At 35.6% G+C, this 17,479-nt stretch overlaps 1 protein-coding gene across 7 annotated transcripts in view; it reads left to right on the top strand.

Moving 5' to 3' along the window:
• The window catches only part of SESTD1 (SEC14 and spectrin domain containing 1), a 146,575-nt gene extending 135,490 nt beyond the window's left edge, over positions 1–11,085 (top strand). For 3 of the 7 annotated variants that reach the window (XM_036857731.1, XM_036857732.1, XM_036857733.1), the window contains exon 18: positions 1,253–8,769. In XM_036857731.1, the coding sequence (XP_036713626.1) occupies positions 1,253–1,382 (130 nt within the window). In that variant the 3' untranslated portion in view covers positions 1,383–8,769. Of the gene's footprint in view, positions 1–1,252; positions 8,771–10,859 lie in introns of those variants that run through there. The other 4 variants (XR_005020581.1, XR_005020583.1, XR_005020582.1 and 1 more) reach the window with 4 other exon arrangements.
• The last annotated feature ends 6,394 nt before the right edge of the window (positions 11,086–17,479 follow it).

Here is a 17,479-nt window from a genome sequence, read left to right as displayed (position 1 = left end):
ACTACTACTGTGTCATGAACTTCAAATGATTATTTGGAATTGATATTGAGAAGATAAAACTTTATGCCCATGAACAAATACTATTCATAGTCTGTACTTAGATAATCTCTAGTCGTACCTAAACTTGAACAATCAGAAGTAGCTTAAAGTCATGTATATCTCCAATGTATAAAAGAGAATAAAATCTAAAAGTTTATAAATTCAGCTGGTAACAGCATTAGTAGGGTGCTTCTGGTTGTTCCATTCCAGGACACCCCCCCGACCCCACCAAAATCTCATTTCTGTGTTTCATAACCAGTTGTCATAAAGTCGGTCTCATTCTACTTAAGTCATCCTAGGAGCATATACCCCTGGTATTTTTGCTTGGGCTTCTCCTCCTGTGTTCTACAAATAGTTCATGTGTCATTTTCATTTTTAAGATAAAACAGTAAGTTAGGGCTGTATATTCAAATTTCACAACTTTAATATTTGCAATTATTATTTCATTCCCTCTTATATGATAATTTGTTTATGCTGTGTAAAGTTTGACAGTAAGCTTGGTCAGATTTATCTTTTGTAACATTCTCCTAGAACAATAAAAGAAATTAGGTGGTCTCTCTGGATTCACTGCTTGAAGACCCAGGTTCAAATTCTGTTTTTTCCACTGTGTGATCTTAGTCATTTAATTTTCTAGGTCTTAGTTTTCTGATCTAAAAAATGAAGAGCTTAACCAGATTATTTCCAAGAACTCTTAGAGCTCTAAAAGATTCTGTGACTCTGAATACTGTGTCTTTGCCGATAGGATAAAATTAAATAATTTTACCTATTAACATCCCAAATGATGGCTTAACATTAAACGGATATTTTACTTGTTAGCTATATTTGACAACTGGTGTCCGTAGCCCTTAGCTGTGAAGTACACATACAGATTTTATATTTGTGTATGCTTATGGGCCCAAGGCTAAAAGTATAACATTTATACTGTTGCATTGTTTTGTTTATTTGTTGAATTGTTTGGTTTATTGAGATTATCATAAATAGGACATTTATACTTCTAATAAATTTTTCTCAACATGTCTTAATATATATTATGCCATTTTAAAAAATGTTTCTCCTACCAAATTGCTACTCAAAGGTAAACAGTATGGTCTGCAAAAGAACTAACACCATACCACGTAGGTAATTTTTATGGTAATTTTTGCTTCCTTTTGCATTCACTACAGTCAATGGATTTGTATTAATCTGACTAGACTTTTTCTGTTTTGATTTTTAGAACTGAACAATATTTTGGGAGTCCAAGTGACATGGCTTCTACTGCAGAACACATCAGAGACAGGATGAAACTAGTTAGTCTCAAAAGGCAGCAGCTGAGACATCCCGAAATGATGACTACAGAGAGCTAATGGCTGCCTTCTTCCCGCAGATATGCAGTTCATAATCCCGCATGTCGTTGGCATACTGCAGCATTAGCTACGATATGTTAAGATGCATTTCACAGCCAGGATAAGCCTCATTTCTTTCCATTACACACTGCTCTCCACATGTTAACATCCTGTAACTACCAAGCAGAATTATTTAACATGCTTTGAGACCATAGACTCCAAGTATCTTAAAAGAATGAACTGTAAACATTGCACTGAAAACTTGCTTTAAAGCTTTACCTGACCTGTCAGTTTGTAGATGAATAACTGATAATAAGCTTTGAATGGTGCTAATAAGAGTTTAGAACTTCTCTCTATAAAAAATGGTTGCCCTTCCTCCCCAAGTGATGTAGTAAATTTAGACTATAGTTAAACTGTTATTAGTAGACAGTGGTGTCCTCAAAATTTTGCTTTGTAATTCTCCTTCAAAATTGAGTATTTTTATTGTGTCAGTATGAAGAAAACCTTCAGATTTTTGATATATCATATTCATTAAAAAACATTTTCCTATTTGTATTGATAATGTATAAAAGTTGTTTGTGCTTAATAAAAGGATTCTTTTAAACATCTTATTTAATTTGGTGGTTATATCTATTTCCAAACATGAGTGCCTTATTTAAAAGGGCATTCTTAGCATTGTGAGGATGGTTTAGTATTTGTTTTTTCATGTTGGTTGCATGTATTTTAGCCAGGAAATTTATATGTAAGCATGTGTATATAATAAATAAGCATGTTTTATCATGAAAAATTATTGTGAAGAACAATTTAGATCTTTAAGAACTTATGAATAATGGAATACTATTTCTCATTTTTCTCTTCTTCAACTTGAAAAATGTTATCCAAATTATTAACTACCCTGAAGATATTTTGTTTCTGGGGGAGGAGGGCTGGGGAAGAAGGCATACATAGTTACTTAAGTGTAATCCTTTATATCAGAGTAATCTTTCAGGAACTAAAATAGCAATTGTTAATAAAATTTAATTTCTCAAGATAGACTAGAAGCAAGATTCTGAAGTAGTATAATAACAAAAATTGTACAACTCTTTTAGAAATAAAATTTATAAAATGTTAGTGCTTTTAAGTTTATATTAAGTTTAAATGGTAAAAACATAATTTTTTGTTAACTTTTATTTCAGAAAATGTTTTTGAGAAAGATTAAAAACAATTTGTAGTCTGTGATCAATACAAAATTATGCAAAGAATTGTATGCTGGTTCCTTTCATTGTCTACAGAAATGCTCGTGTATCTTCTAATGCAAAAAGCTCCCTCTGAGCCTGCTGGTTTCTCCAGCCTTCTTCACTGCCAGACTTCTTGGAGAAATCCATATCCATTGACCCTGCACCTTCATCACTCACTGCTCAGCACCTTGCAGTCTGGTTTTACACAGCCCTGCAATGCAGTGGTTCTCAATGGGCTCCCAGTTTCCAAATTGAATGACTTTTTTTTTCTCAGTCTGCATCCCTTATCCTTCTTTGCCTCTACAGCATTTATACCATTGAGCAACCTTTCCTAGACAGTGTCTCCTCCCTTGAAGATGTTATCCTCTGCTGTAACTGAGTCCAGTCACATAACTCTTACTTAAAATGCATCTACTAAAATGTGCTCTCTCTGATTCTGTCTTCAGAATGCTTCTGGAAGTATCTCATCCTTAGGGTTTCTATTTTATCCCAGTGTCCTGGGTTGCATATCTGGTCCAAAATTCTAAGCCTGTACTTTCAGCTACCTACTTGACATTCCAACCTAGGTGAAGTTATTTATCATATATTCCACCTTTCTCCTCTTGGAGTAATTTTGGTAAAAGATGCAGCCTTTTTTTAATAGTCAGACATGCCAGAAAATCTGGGGGCCACATTCAGCTGTTCCCTCTCATGCTGCCACTGCTCTGAGAACCTCCAGGAAGGTTTTTCTATATTCGATAATCCTCAGTCTTTTAGGGCTTAACTTTTGTGAGTGTGAACGTTTGTGATTCTTCATTTCAGTCTTCATGATGGTGCTAACCATGAGCTACAGTTGTTTATGTCTGTACCTGCTACATTATAAGCTCTTTTTAGGGAAGGAATCTTTTGGGCCTGACTTCTCCTGTTCCCAGCCTTTTGCTCATGTATAATAGTTTCTCAGTTCCCCTGTATGTGGATGGTCTATTGTAGGCATCAGTAATAATCCCTCTTGTATTGTAGTCTGAAGTATGTTTTAAACAGATTTCCTAAAGTTAGGACTGACTTATGAGTGAATCTATTCATCAGGAAGTCATTTGTTATTTTAAATACTGGCTAATTTAGATATCTAGTTGTACTCAATATCTATTTCTCCTACTGAATTTCACAGAATTCAAATGTTTTCATTAAGGCTTTGCCAGAAAGGAACTTGACTGTAAGTAAAGAGACTCTTTAGTTCTACCATCAACTCGCCTACTGATTGTCAAATGAGTTAATTTTATATGCCTTAAGCTATCCTGTCTACAGCAAGAGTGAAATAAGGCACATCTGGAAATATTTGTAATTTGAGTAGTTCAAATGAAGATGAATATGTTTTTATCACATAATAAATATTGTTGCTTTTCATTTGTAACTTTGCTGCTACTTTCTATTTGTGTATCCATATACACATAGACAGTTATGAATGAAAACCCAACAGTGCCCTAATGTGATTTTTTTCATAGGGTCATAGTTCACTTGGAATACCTGTGAAAGAAGTGACTGCAGTCTGTTTGAAATGACAAGTTCTTTGTACATCATAAATTAACATTAGCCCCGCAGATATAACAGAGAAAGAACCATCATTTCTAATTGATATATGCTACAACTTTCCACATTACTTTAGCTCATCTCAGGGAATTATTGAAATGTTAATTGGGCCAGCTTCATTTGGTTTTGTTTTTTTTCCTTTTGTCTTCATGTCATGTATTTGTTCCCATGTAAGCTCCATATCTAAGGACAGTTTTGGCCTCTGTTCTTCACACATGTCTAACCCGGCAGAGTTTTGATGTGCGAAGATGATAACTTCATTTCAGATGAAATTGACTTTATTCTCAGTCCTCATTGGTGGTGACCTTGTTCTACTATGGTAACTCATTGGTGATGTTGACGAAACTGCTCAGCCTGCCAGCTAGGATATCAATGGCAGTTCGAGGCTTTCTTGCTGTGTAGAAGGTTGGATATTTCTCTCACTTCACAGGCCTTTAAATTGGTCAGTGCTCCAAAGCGTTACCTAGTATTAACGCGTTTGTTGTTTGTTTCATTACCCTGTCAGTTCATGTGTGGGATGTGCTATTTAGTGTATTATTATTATGGTTAGTGCATTCTCCTTAATGTGAATGTGACAGTTACTTTTCTGATGGTGCTGAGTAAATCATACATAAACCCACTGTAACAAATGTCATGATTGATTGTGAACCTGTGTCACTGTACCATCTGCATTTGGAGAAAGAATTCAGAATTCTCCACTACACTGTTAAGTTCTCTGCCAGAGAGATTGGAAATCACTGTGTACTTTTCCTGTCCTCACAGGACCATAATAAATACTGTGGTTACTAAAAACCAAGCATACTATAATTGCTAAAGTCCTCCCCATGTTGAGCCTATTGAAAATGGTAGAGGAAATTAACATCAGTAAATATCATCAATGACAAGAGTTCTATGATTGGGGTGTCTTTGCTTAAACCTTGAAAGGAAAAAATTCTCTAGGATTAAGAAGATGGGCTGGAACATAGCTGACCAGTTAACCTAATTAGCAAACTTAACCAGTGTTAACTTTCAGTTCTAAAAATAAAAAGCTCCAGATGGGAGTGGAAAATACGCTCTTGGTGTTTAGGGCAATGAATACCTTGATGAGGCAAAATGAAGTACAGATATAACACCTGACATTATTTGACTTTAGTGTGTGCTACAGAAAACCTAGTTTTAGCTAAGATACATGAATAATGGCAAGAATAGTAGAGGGAAGATCATAAAGGCTAAAATAACAACTGTAGTGAATATAACGCAAAGAGTTTGGAGTTTAAATACCTGACTTCAAAGTCTGGCTTTGCCATTTACTGACCTTGGTAAAAAATCACTAAATTTCTCTGGATCTGTAAAATAGGGAAATCATATCAGATAATTTTAAGAATGAAGTACAATCATGTTAAAAAATGTATTGAAAGCCAAAATGTCATTCAAAATGGAAGGTATTATCTTTTCAGAATAGAAAATGGAGCATTCTTTAATCTTGCTCTTGTCACAGATGGCAAGCATGGGGTCTTGGGGGAAAGGGAACCTTGTCTGCTCACCTCCCAACGCTCCGTTTCCCTCCATTCTATACACTGAAAATGCCAAGGGTGGGGTCAGTGAGCTTGGCAGTAAATAGGATGCCGTTTAAATCTGACAAATTAACTCTTTTATGACAGGATGATAGGCCAGCCAGATGGAGGACAAATGAGGAGTATCATCTACTTTGAGGTTGACAGGACACGACACAGTTCCATTAATAAGCAAGAAAGTAAGTAAAAGTCATACTCAGGATCTTAGTGAGTCAGCACCAACCTATAGAAACAAGAGCATGAATCTGACCACCATTAGTGCTGTTATGGTTAGAGAAGAGCAATCCTGGTAAACTTGGGCAGTGATAATAACAGAAAAAGACTGGTCCTGTAATAGAGGCTGATAGAACTAAGGGTGCTCCATGAAATAGCATAAATACGGGGGAATGTTTAATACTGAAAAGCCACCTAGATATGATGCTGAATAACATGACCGTAATATTTTAAAGCAGACGTGAAAACATGTCAAAACTAGCCCGTGTGCTTCAAGAAAAAGCAGAGCCTATACTAGAACATGAAGAACTTAAGAGATCACAGGAAAGCCACAACCATGACTACGTAGTGTGAAAGCAGTAAGTAAAATTTTAAAAGAATCAAGATTATTTTTGTTAGAAAACTCTTAGGAGGCAATACACATAATACCCACGTATCATGATACAGGAATTCTTAGCAAATAACTAAAAATAGTTACCAGCTTTAGGTATTATGAGCAGTGTTGTTATGGATCCATGGCATGTAGAAAACTATTTCTGTCAAAAGGCTAAATTCTGAAGCCATTCTTGGTGAATCTCAAGGTGCCACTTTAGAAGTATTTACAAGTCAAATGCCATCTCTTTAGGGTGTCCCCAAATGTGTTGCTCCCTGGAGAGACAGGAGGATGGTTCAGATGTCCTTCCATTCAGAAAAAGGGACCTGTTCACTATGATCAAGCCTCACATCACGTTTTGGTTCTACACATCTTTTCTATTATTGTTACCCTGGTTGTTTTAGTTTTAGAAGTCAGTAAAAATGTCTATGCTTGGTTTTTCCCTTAATGTTTTTTCATCTTAACTCTTATGTTAGTCTACGCAGCCAACAAACTTGCTCAGAATATACTATCAATGTATGTATTATTTTTATTAAAGTATGAGGAGATTGAAATATCCCTTTGACAATTTTCAGTCAGCATAGATTTGAAAACTGATTGCTCACCTCACACTCAGGAATATCCTTTCACAAACTCTTAAGTTTCTAAGTTGACACTGTTTGGATGAATTTGATGGTTATGTTGCTATGAGATCAGTGATGAAATTCTCAGCAACATTATTTGGCAAGCATTGCACCCTGGTTTTTTTCCCCCAACATTTTATTATAAAATTTTTCAAACATAAAAAAGTTAAAATTTTACAGTGTACTCACCACCCAGATGCTAGTTAGCATTATGCTTTATCACCTATCTATCCATCCATCAATTCATCAATCCAGATTATTTTTGATGCATTTTAAATTGCAGAAATCTGCACACTTCCTACTAAATACTTTAGCATACATATCATTAACTAGAATTCAGTGTTTGCTTACATTTTTACTTTTATGTAAAATTAACATACAGTGAAATGCATAAATCTTAAGTGTGTATCTGCTGGGTTTTGGCAAATGCATACAGTGCTATCAAAATATAAAATGTTATCAGAAAATTCCCATATGGCCATTCCAGTCAGTCCTTGTTCCCCCCGCCCCCGGCCCCCCACAAGCAACCTCTCTTCTTTATTCTACCGTAAATCAGATTTGTGCTTTCTAGGTCTTCATATAAATAGAGTCACACAGCATATACTCTTTCTAGAAGGCTTCTTCATTTACTGTGTTTTGGAGATTTATCCATGTGGTTGGGTGTTTCAATAGTTCGTTCCTTTTTTATTGCTGAGAAGTATTCCATTCTATGACTATATTACAGTTTATTTATTCACTTTCCTATTTATAAATACCTGAGCAGTTTCCAGTATTGGCAATTATAAATGAAGCTGCTATGATTATTCTTAACGTAAGTCTTATGTGAACATAATCTTTTGTTTCCCTTGAGTGAATACCTAGGATTAGAATTTCTGTGTCACAGGGTAGTTTTAAAAGAAACTGCCATACCTTTTTTCATTGTGGTTGTGCTGTGTCCTGGATTTTCACCATATTTTGAATGTGTAGAAAGGTGTAAACTACTTTTATGACCCATATTTGAAGTATGAGAAGTGGGTTTGGGATAGAGATGGCATTCTTCACGGTTGGCAGTTGGTGTTGAGGGAAGCAAATGCCTGTCTGCCCGGAACAGCTCCCTAAATGGTTCCCATCCCTGAAATTTTAGAACTAGTTTAACTCCTTGAAAGATTAAAGTACTTACCCAAGCATGGTGATATATTAACTAGAAGAAACAGCATTAGTTTATGTTACTAACTTTTGCCACCCGTTTTCAGTAGGTAAAATAAGACTGATAACTGAACAGAAAAGATTCTGTTCAATGGCGGTAGTAAAGAACATGTACTACTAGTCATTCCCAGGTACAGCAGTGTGAGAGAGAACCATCTGGACAGGAAAATCCCCCAAATGGTGGTCAAGAAACCAGAAAACGGGGTGGGGAGAATTCTACCTCACAGTTGTGCATAAGGGATAGCTATGTTTCTGCAGGACATTTTAACCTTTACAAATCATATTTTCAATATTGTGTTTTTATTTTGTACCACCCAGCTGTAGTTATTTCACACCCCAGTGACTTTTATCCCCTTTGTCTTACCCTTCCTGCCTGTTCTATTACATATAGTGGTTACCTGTATAAGGCTATAAAATTATAATCATATGTATGTTTCCAATGCTTGTGTTCAAAGATATTTATGTATGATTCATCCAATCTTTCCTATTTGATTTTTAAGGGCTGGGATATTTGGCTTCTACTGTAAATCCTTATAATGTTCCACACACACTGTAAATGTAATAAAAATGTTAAAAACTATAATTCATGGCAACAGATTTTGATATGTATTTCTTTGTATGTTATCACTTTGGACAATAAATTTGGTTTCTGTTAATAAAGATTGTTCATCCCGTCTAGGGAGTATTAAGTCATACTGGTCTGTATAACATAATCTGATGAATTCTGCATTTCTGAATCTATTCAAATTAGTTTTTTTAACTTTAAATTTTTTCTAGCAATATTCTCTAAAATCTTTGATTAAAACAAAAATGTAACTCCTTTATTCTGAAATAATCTGGAGTCTTAGAAGACAGAGGCTAAGCACACTTTCCCTTGTGCTTCTCCTTCCCTTGTCAATAGCCCCCATACTACCTTCCCACAGGCTTGGCACAGAAACTCAGGGCTTTCTCTAAGTCCTACTTTGTCAGAAATTGTTAGGTTCTCATCACAGTAGGTAGTAGTTAAATTTCTTTTGTTCCTACCAAGAAGTCCTCTTTTTTTTTTTAATTTTTATCTTTCGCTATGTTGGGTCTTAGTTGTGGCGCATGGGCTCTTCACCGCAGCGCACGGGCTTCTCTCTAGTTGTGGTGTCTTGGTTTTCTCTTCTCTAGTTGTGGTGCGCAGGCTTCAGGGAACATGGGCTCTGTAGTTTGCAGCAAGCAGGCTCTCTAGTTGAGGTGTGCGAGCTCAGTAGTTGTGCCGTGCAGGCTTAGTTACCCTGGGGCATGTGGGATCTTAGTTCCCTGACCAGGGATCGAACCCACGTCCCCTGCATTGGAAGGCGGATTCTTTGCCACTGGACCACCAGGGAAGCCCCTCAAGAAGTCCATTTTTAAGACTGAAAAGGCGAATGTGTATTTGGGGCTGTTGAATGCATAATAGAACAAAGTTAGCTGTATTTAAAATAACACAATTAATCATATAATGCTATACATAGTAGCAGCTCCAGAATGGCTACCAGGAATTTAGAGTTGCCAGAATTTGGAAGTTGGCATGCCTTATACCTTGTCCATTGAAGTTAAGTACATTTGAGTGACAGTTCAACATACAAGCAAAATATGTGTTTGAAAAAGAATGTATCTTTATTATTAATATTTTCATTTTACTAGCTACAGTGTCCACCCTCATCTCTAGATTTCCCATTAGACACATGTATCCACAAAGTTGTTCCACCTTCTGCATAAAATCTACCCAAAAGTATTCTCATAAGCATAAACTCTTATGTGAAAGTTAAAATAAGCACAAGAAATACCCAGTCTTTGCCAGGACTAAGAGGAAGAGAATTACAGTGATATGAAGAAGTCAAAAAAGTATCTTAAAAACAATAGGTGGAAAAACTGGAAAAGAAGTGAACAATACGCATAAAAGCTAGTTTGTAACCATGATTAAATAAAATGTAATGGTTAGTAAATCATACTCCCTTATTAAATAGCCTTGCACTGCACCAAACTGTAACTTAGCTACCTTTAGAATTTTAAATTCCACTTAAAGAGTCTATTCTTGAAAAGATTTAATTATAAATATGTTTATAAGAATAAAAAATTGCAAACAATCCAAAGGTTTGAATAAGTTTATTCTGTAAGGTTAGAGTATTATGTTGTTGTTATAGAAGTATGTTTTTTGAAATTGGTAAAAGTCTATTTATTGAAAAGAAAGATAGTTATGACATATTATTGGGTGAAAACATGCAGGTTCCAAAACTATAGAAATATTATTCCATTTTAAAAATAAAAATAACTTTTTAGAAATTGAATAAGTTATCTTTGAGGTATGGAATTAATAAGTCATCATAATTTTCTTATGTTTGTTACTTTTATTTTCTGATTTTTTTTTTGTTAAAATGGGTATTTTAAAAGAGCTTCTAAATATTAAATTCCTAGCAAGTATTAGTAAGTATATTCTGAAATATCTGTTGCAACAAAGGTGAAGTAGGAAAGAAAAAATATGAAAATCTGGGGGGATAGAATTTTAAAACTCAATATACCTTTTTTATTTTCAAAATGCTACAAAAAGTAAATCTCATTGAAGTCTTAATATCTTAGATATGTAGAAGATAACATCATGGGTTTAAATACCTTGAGAAAACAATGTGCATTGAAATCTGCTTACATCCCTCTCTTCAGGTCTATTTCAAACAAATTATTTTGTATAGGACAAAGATCCATTTTAAGAATGGGTAAGCAAAGAAAATACTCTGAAGATTTCAATGGTAACTCTGTTGCTGCAGGTTGATGCTAATGAAGCCATGCCTGTATTGGAAGGGTCAAGTACCTCAATCCCAGGATGATGCGTTCCTCCAAATCCCTGAAGATAAGTAATATTGCCGGTGTCTATCCTTAGTCAAAATAAAGTCTGGGAGGGAACATGAAAGAGTCAGCAGCAATCTTTGACTTTTCTGTCTTTCTAATCTGTTTTATTCTTGTATCTAGAACACTCTCAGAATAGGACTATTTGCTCTACCCACTTGTCTACACAGTTGAATCTTCAGGGAAGTCCTGTAGTGATGACAAGACCAGGCTTTCCTAGAGTATTCTTTTAGAACTGGGGACATATTTTCCCACCAAAACGATTAAAATGCAATTGGTCTTCTACATTGTGGATTAAGCAAGTTACTACATTGTGGATTAAGCAAGTTACTCTATTGGATGACCTAGAAACTTAGTATTAATATTATTGTATGTTGCAATTTATGAACAACTGACCTACCAATAGATTTTTAGAACATATCTCATTCATTAGTTGGAAACTGAGTGATGATTGTGGTCAACTGTCTCTTTTTGCTTTATTCTTTAAAATTCTGTTTAAATATAAGAATAAAGTATAGTTATTGTTTTTAAAAAGTACCCTAGGAAATAGAGAAAAATATTAAAAACTAAAAACTGCCCATAATTTGGCAATGCAGAAAATATACAGTTTATATTTGATGCATTTCCTTTGTATTTTACCTAACAATATTATACAATTATTCAACTTTATTTTCTGCTTTTTACAGTCATTGTAACATAAAAATTTCCCTTTATTAATTTTTTCCCAGTGCAAGTCAATAGCTGTGTAATATTCAATGATAAGTAGATTCCATAATTTAACTATTATTACTATTAGGCAAAACATTTTACTTCATTCCTTCTTTTTCTTTCTTCCTTCCTTCCTTCCTTCCTTCCTTCCTTCCTTCCTTCCTTCCTTCCTTTCTTTCTTTCTTTCTTTCTTTCTTTCTTTCCTTCTTTCTTTCTTTCTTTCTTTATTACGCTTTGATAAGTAATGCTGCAACATTCTTGTATTTAACTGTGATTGCGTCTATCCTTGAGATTGATTCCTTAAAGTGGAAGTATTGGATTGGAATGTATCCATATTTTAGGACTTTTGATAGCTATGATTAAATTGCTTTCCAGAAGCAAATTTATGCTTCCCATCAAAAGCTAGAGTGCCCATTTCACGGCACTCCTTCCAGCATGAAGTGTTATTTATTAAAAGTCTTTGCAAATTTTTGAAAAAAGCATTTTATTTTACATTTCTTTAACTGGCAGTGAGGCTGAAAATAATTTAATAATTTGGTATTATTTATTGTGTTTCCTCTTGATGATTTGCCTGTTATTATTTTTGTGTACTTTTCCTCTGGAGTCTTAGCCTTTTTTCTTATTTGTTTGTAGAAGTTTTTTAATAATCCTTTATCATACTTGGAGCAGTATTGTTCCTAGTTTGTCATTTTTTAAAATCTTTATGAATTTTGGTGACGTTAGTATGTTTATTTTTATGGTGAAATCTATTAACCAATCTTCTTTTTGATTCCTACATTGCCTTAAAGCTTAAAAAAATCTTACTCCTTCAGCTTAAATTTTGTTCCTCTTGTACAGTTTTAATTTTTCACTTTTAAATCCAAAAGAATTGGCACATTATAGGAGATAATGATCTAATATGATAGATTTTTCCAAACATCAAATGTTGTCAACATTACTTATTGAATAATCTATCTCTCCCATTGATTTCTGATGCTCCCTTGAAAATAAGTTCTTAAGTTTCCTGGGCCTGCTTCTGGGCTTCTTGTTCTGTCTGCTGATTGGTGTATCTGTTCTTGTGCCAGTACCACACTGCTTTTAGGACTGCTTTCAAAACAAAACAAAAATCAAAAGTTCTTTTTAGTAGCATCACATAGAAGCAGCTCTTTTGTACTGAAAGAATTTTTTTTGTGGTATATGTAAATGAAGAAAAAAATCCCTGGATGAGTATAGGTGTCAGCAGATTTAAAGGAATGAAGAGAAAAGGTTATATGCTTAAAGATGATTAAGACAAAAGAAGAAGGGAAGTGAAGAAGCAGTAGCTGTAGATTGTATTACTTGAATGGGCACAGTATACAGCATGGAGCGAGAGAACAAGATGGTGTGCAGAATGCAGAGAAGGAAAAAGTATAAGAGAGAAGTACAAAACAGCCAGAAAATAGTGAAAATGGAAGGGTAGGAGAAAATGGAGAAACAACATGAAGTTTTGCAAGAAGAAGAGAATAATGATTGTAGTATTACAGTATAAATATACAAAGTATATTTATAGTAGAATATTTCCATATAAAGTGTAAAGCACACACATAACAAGGCCCAACCCATGGGGTAAATAAAGATGTACAAGAACAGCATGTTGTATCAACATTAATGACAGATGAAATAGACTGAAACAAGAACCCATGTCCCCAGACTAGCAAACCACAACCAATTCTCTCTTGTGGTCAGATTGATGGTAAAAAGAATTTGCAAGTGTAGAGCTTACCTGGAAATTATTAATATACAGTTGACCCTTGAACAACATGTATGTTAGGGGCACCAACACTCTGCTGCAGTTGAAAATCCGCATATAATTTTACAGTCAGCCCTCCATATGTACAGTTCCACATCTGTGGATTCAACCAAGTGCTGACTTTGTAATACTGTAGTACATATTTATTGAAAAAAATCCACATGTAAGTGGACTCATGTAGTTCAAACCCATGTTGTTTATAGGTTAACTGTATAATTTTTCAGTTTGTAAGTTTGCTTTGAAGTTATACAAGCTTTGGCTCTACAGCCTAGAGCCAGTGGTTAACAGTCTTGTTTTTGGTGTTGGGTTGACATGAGTTAAGCCATATTAACCTCATAATTTTGGATAAGTTATTTAATGTATCTAGGTCAATTTCCCTAATAAAATGAGATTAATAACAGGAAATACCTGAAAGTGTTTCTCTGGTAATTATATGAAATCATAAACTCTTTAATAAGAGGTTAGCTGGCACATGAGCAGTGCCCTATATTGAAGTTTTTTTCTGTGAGCTTCCTAGACTGCAAATTCCTTGAGGGCAAAGACCCCATGGGTCTCCTTCCCATTGTTTTGCTGGTGCCTAAATCAACGCCTGAAACATCAGACGTGCTTTGTTGAAAAAATAAATGAATATTTGCATGGAATCTAATATGCCATCAAATTTTTGTTGTGTTTTGTTTTTAACCCATTTGACCATTTTACAGGGCTTTTCTATAAGGGATACAAGTGTGATGATAGGGGAGAGAGAGAGGACAAGACCACAGGTTTGCTTTCTGAGGGTCTACTCTCTGAATGTAAAAATGCCATCTTTTCTTGTCAAGAGACTCCTCTCAATGCAGCTTCATCTAAAAGGAGCCATAGCATAAGTCAGCATCAACTAACACATTAGATTAAGAACCCCCTGATGGGAAATGGTTAATAACCAGGTAAGGGCAGGAGTGGATGGCACTGAGGCAACGGGCCCATGGCAGGTGGTGTGCAGAGGAGACCAGGAAGGAGCAGAGACTGTGAGGGTACAAAAACAAACCTCTACCTTGCAATTCCCCATGAGCTGGTTTGCCTGTTTTATTCTGCAAAATTTTCACATCCAAATATACTTAGGAGATGGAATTCTGTGGAGAGATGCTAAATAAAATACACCCTATTCATTATTATTCTGGAGCATACATTCTGAACCAAAAAGCTTCCTTCCAATTCCTTAATCTCAAAGTTCTGTTTTTAAAGAAATGAGTTTGAATTCATGCTTCAGTTTGATTAAAATGTGCCTTTGCTTCAGCCGTGTTACTTATCCAGGCCTCCTGACAGCCATGAAGGAGAAAATTAAGGAAACTGTCCAAATACATAACTCATATGTCCTCAAACCTAACCAGTCTGTGGGTGCTAATGGTGAGAGGGGATATCACATTGCAGTAATAACTCAAATTTCCTGAGTTGAGTAATAACTCAAATTAACCATATTATTTGTTCTACCACCTGTTTGACCTGGACTGTTTGGCCCATTCAGTCAAATCTACCTGTGACCTATGGGTGGCTAATGATACAGCCAAATCACCCTCCTGTCTTGTCCAGGTATCTACAAACCAAAGTAGACAAAAGTGATTTTAAAAGTAGGAAGAAGAATCTCCTGAACAACCAATGTCAAAGAAGAAATCAAGAGGGAAATTTTTAAATGCCCTAAAAAAAAAAGTGGAATCACAACATACCAAAATCTATAGGATACTGCAAAAATCACTTTAAGAAAACTATAGCGCAGTATCCCTGATGAATATAAATGCAAGAGGAGAGGGTTCAAGATGGCAGCATAGGAAGATCCTGAACTCACCTCCTCCCAATGGACACAACAAATCTACAACTACATATGGAATAATTCCCTCAGAAAGTTACCTGAAAACTGAATGGACAGAGCCTCCACAACACAGGATAAAAGGACAGCATTGAGACAGGTAGGAGGACTGAGATAAGGTCTCACCAAGGGGAAAAAACCACACCTCAGCCACAGCAATCCACAATCAGGAGGGATCACAACATTATGGATCTTTTCCATTAGGAGTGAGGGATTCGAGTTCCACACCAGGCATCTCAACCCTTAAATCCTGCACTGGAGAAATGAGCCCCCAAAACATGTTTGGCTTTGAAAACCAACAGGGAATATGTCCAAGAAAACTATAGACTGCAGAGAATGGAAAACTCACTCTTAAGGGGCCTACCTGCAGACTCACTCAACTTGAAAACCAACACCACCAAAAAAAAAAAAAAAAAACCCACCAGATTGAAAAGTGCACAGATCATAGGTGAAGGGGACCCACTTACTAATCTTGAAGCATCTGCCAGAGAGGCAGGAACCAGTTGGAATTCTCCCTGCAGACATTTTTGCAACCTCAGGTTACCTTGCTAATGCAGCACTGGCAGACAACATTTTGAAATTCTCCCTCTAACCTGTTAGTGCCAGTAGGCATGCCCCACTGAGAGCAACACCCACCTCTGCACCTCAGCTAGTCCTCTCAGCCAGCCAACCAGTAGCCCCACCTACCATCAAGTGCAGCAGCCATGGCTGGGCCCTGCAGCTTGTCTGGGAGCCAGCACCACTCACCAGTGCATCACAGCAGCAGCTGTGGCTCCACCACAACAAGAAGGCACACAGAGCCCTCAGAGGGGACACCCCTTGAGCACCAGGCTCTGGTGTACAGGCAGGATTGCACCTCTGAGCCCCACAGGACATCTCCTAAATAAAGCCACTCCTTCAAGACTGGAAGAGATTGCTGATTTACTTAATACACAGAAACAAACACAGAGAATTACACAAAATGAGAAGACAGAGGAATATGTTACAATAGAAAGAATAAGACAAAACCTAAGAAAAAAAGACCTAAGCAAAATGAAAATAAGCAATTTACCTGATAAAGGGTTCAAAGTAATGGTTGTAAAGGTACTCACTAGACTCAGGGGAAAAGTGGATTAACACAGTGAGAAGTACAACAAAGACATAGAAAATATAAGAAAATACCAAACGGAAGTTATAACTGAACTGAATTAACAGACTGGTTCAACAGCAGACTGGATGAGGTAGAAGAACAAATCAGCAAGCTGGGAGACAAAGCAATGGAACTCAATCAGATAGAGCAGCAAAATGAAAAAAGAATTTTAAAAAGTGAAGATAACTTAAGGGACCTTTGGAACAACATCAAGAGGAATAACATTCACATTATAGGGGTTCTAGAAGAAGAGAGAAATGATCAGAAGACCCAGTTGAGGAATTAGTGGCCAAAAACTTTCATAATCCGGGAAAGGAAACAGACATCCAGGTCCAGGAATCCAAGAAAGTTCCAAATTAGATGAACCCAAAGAGAAACACACCAAGACACATTATAATTAAAATGGTAAAAGTTAAGGATAAAGGGAGAATCCTAAAAGTAGCAAGAGAAAAACAACTTATATACAAGGGAAATCTCATAAGGCTATCAGCAGATTTTTCATTAGAAACTTTACAGGCCACAAGGGAGTGACATGACATATTCAAGGTGCTGAAAGAAAAAACAGTCCAACCAAGAATTCTCTACCCAGCAAGGCTATCATTCAGAATTGAAGGAGAGATAGTTTACCAGATAAGCAAAAGCAAAAGCAGTTCATTACCACTAAACTGGCCTTATAAGAAATGTTGAAGGAACTTCTTTAAGCTAAAAAATAAATGGCACTAATTAATAATTAGAAAACATACAAAAGTAAAAATCTCACTGGAAAAGATAAATATATAATAAAGATAACGGATCAATCACTTTTAAGGCAAGCATGAGGCTTAAAAGGCAAAATAGTAAAATTAACCAGAATTATAATAATTAGTTAAGGAATGCATGAAATAAAAAATGTAAAATGTGTCATCAAAAGTATAAAATGTGTGTGTGGGGGTAGTAAAAAGGTAACGCTTTGGGAAATGTTCAAATTTAAGTTGCTACCAACTTAAAACAGGCTACAATTTACATAGGGTGTTATATATAAACTTCATAGTAACCACAGGGAAAAAAACCTATAGTAAATACACAACAGAAAATGAGAAAGAAATCTAAACATAAC

Source organism: Balaenoptera musculus, chromosome 7 (assembly GCF_009873245.2).
Source record: "Balaenoptera musculus isolate JJ_BM4_2016_0621 chromosome 7, mBalMus1.pri.v3, whole genome shotgun sequence".
In the NCBI taxonomy this organism is placed as follows: domain Eukaryota; kingdom Metazoa; phylum Chordata; class Mammalia; order Artiodactyla; family Balaenopteridae; genus Balaenoptera; species Balaenoptera musculus.
Note: the sequence above shows the minus strand (reverse complement) of the source record. Positions and strands in the feature narration are given on the sequence as shown.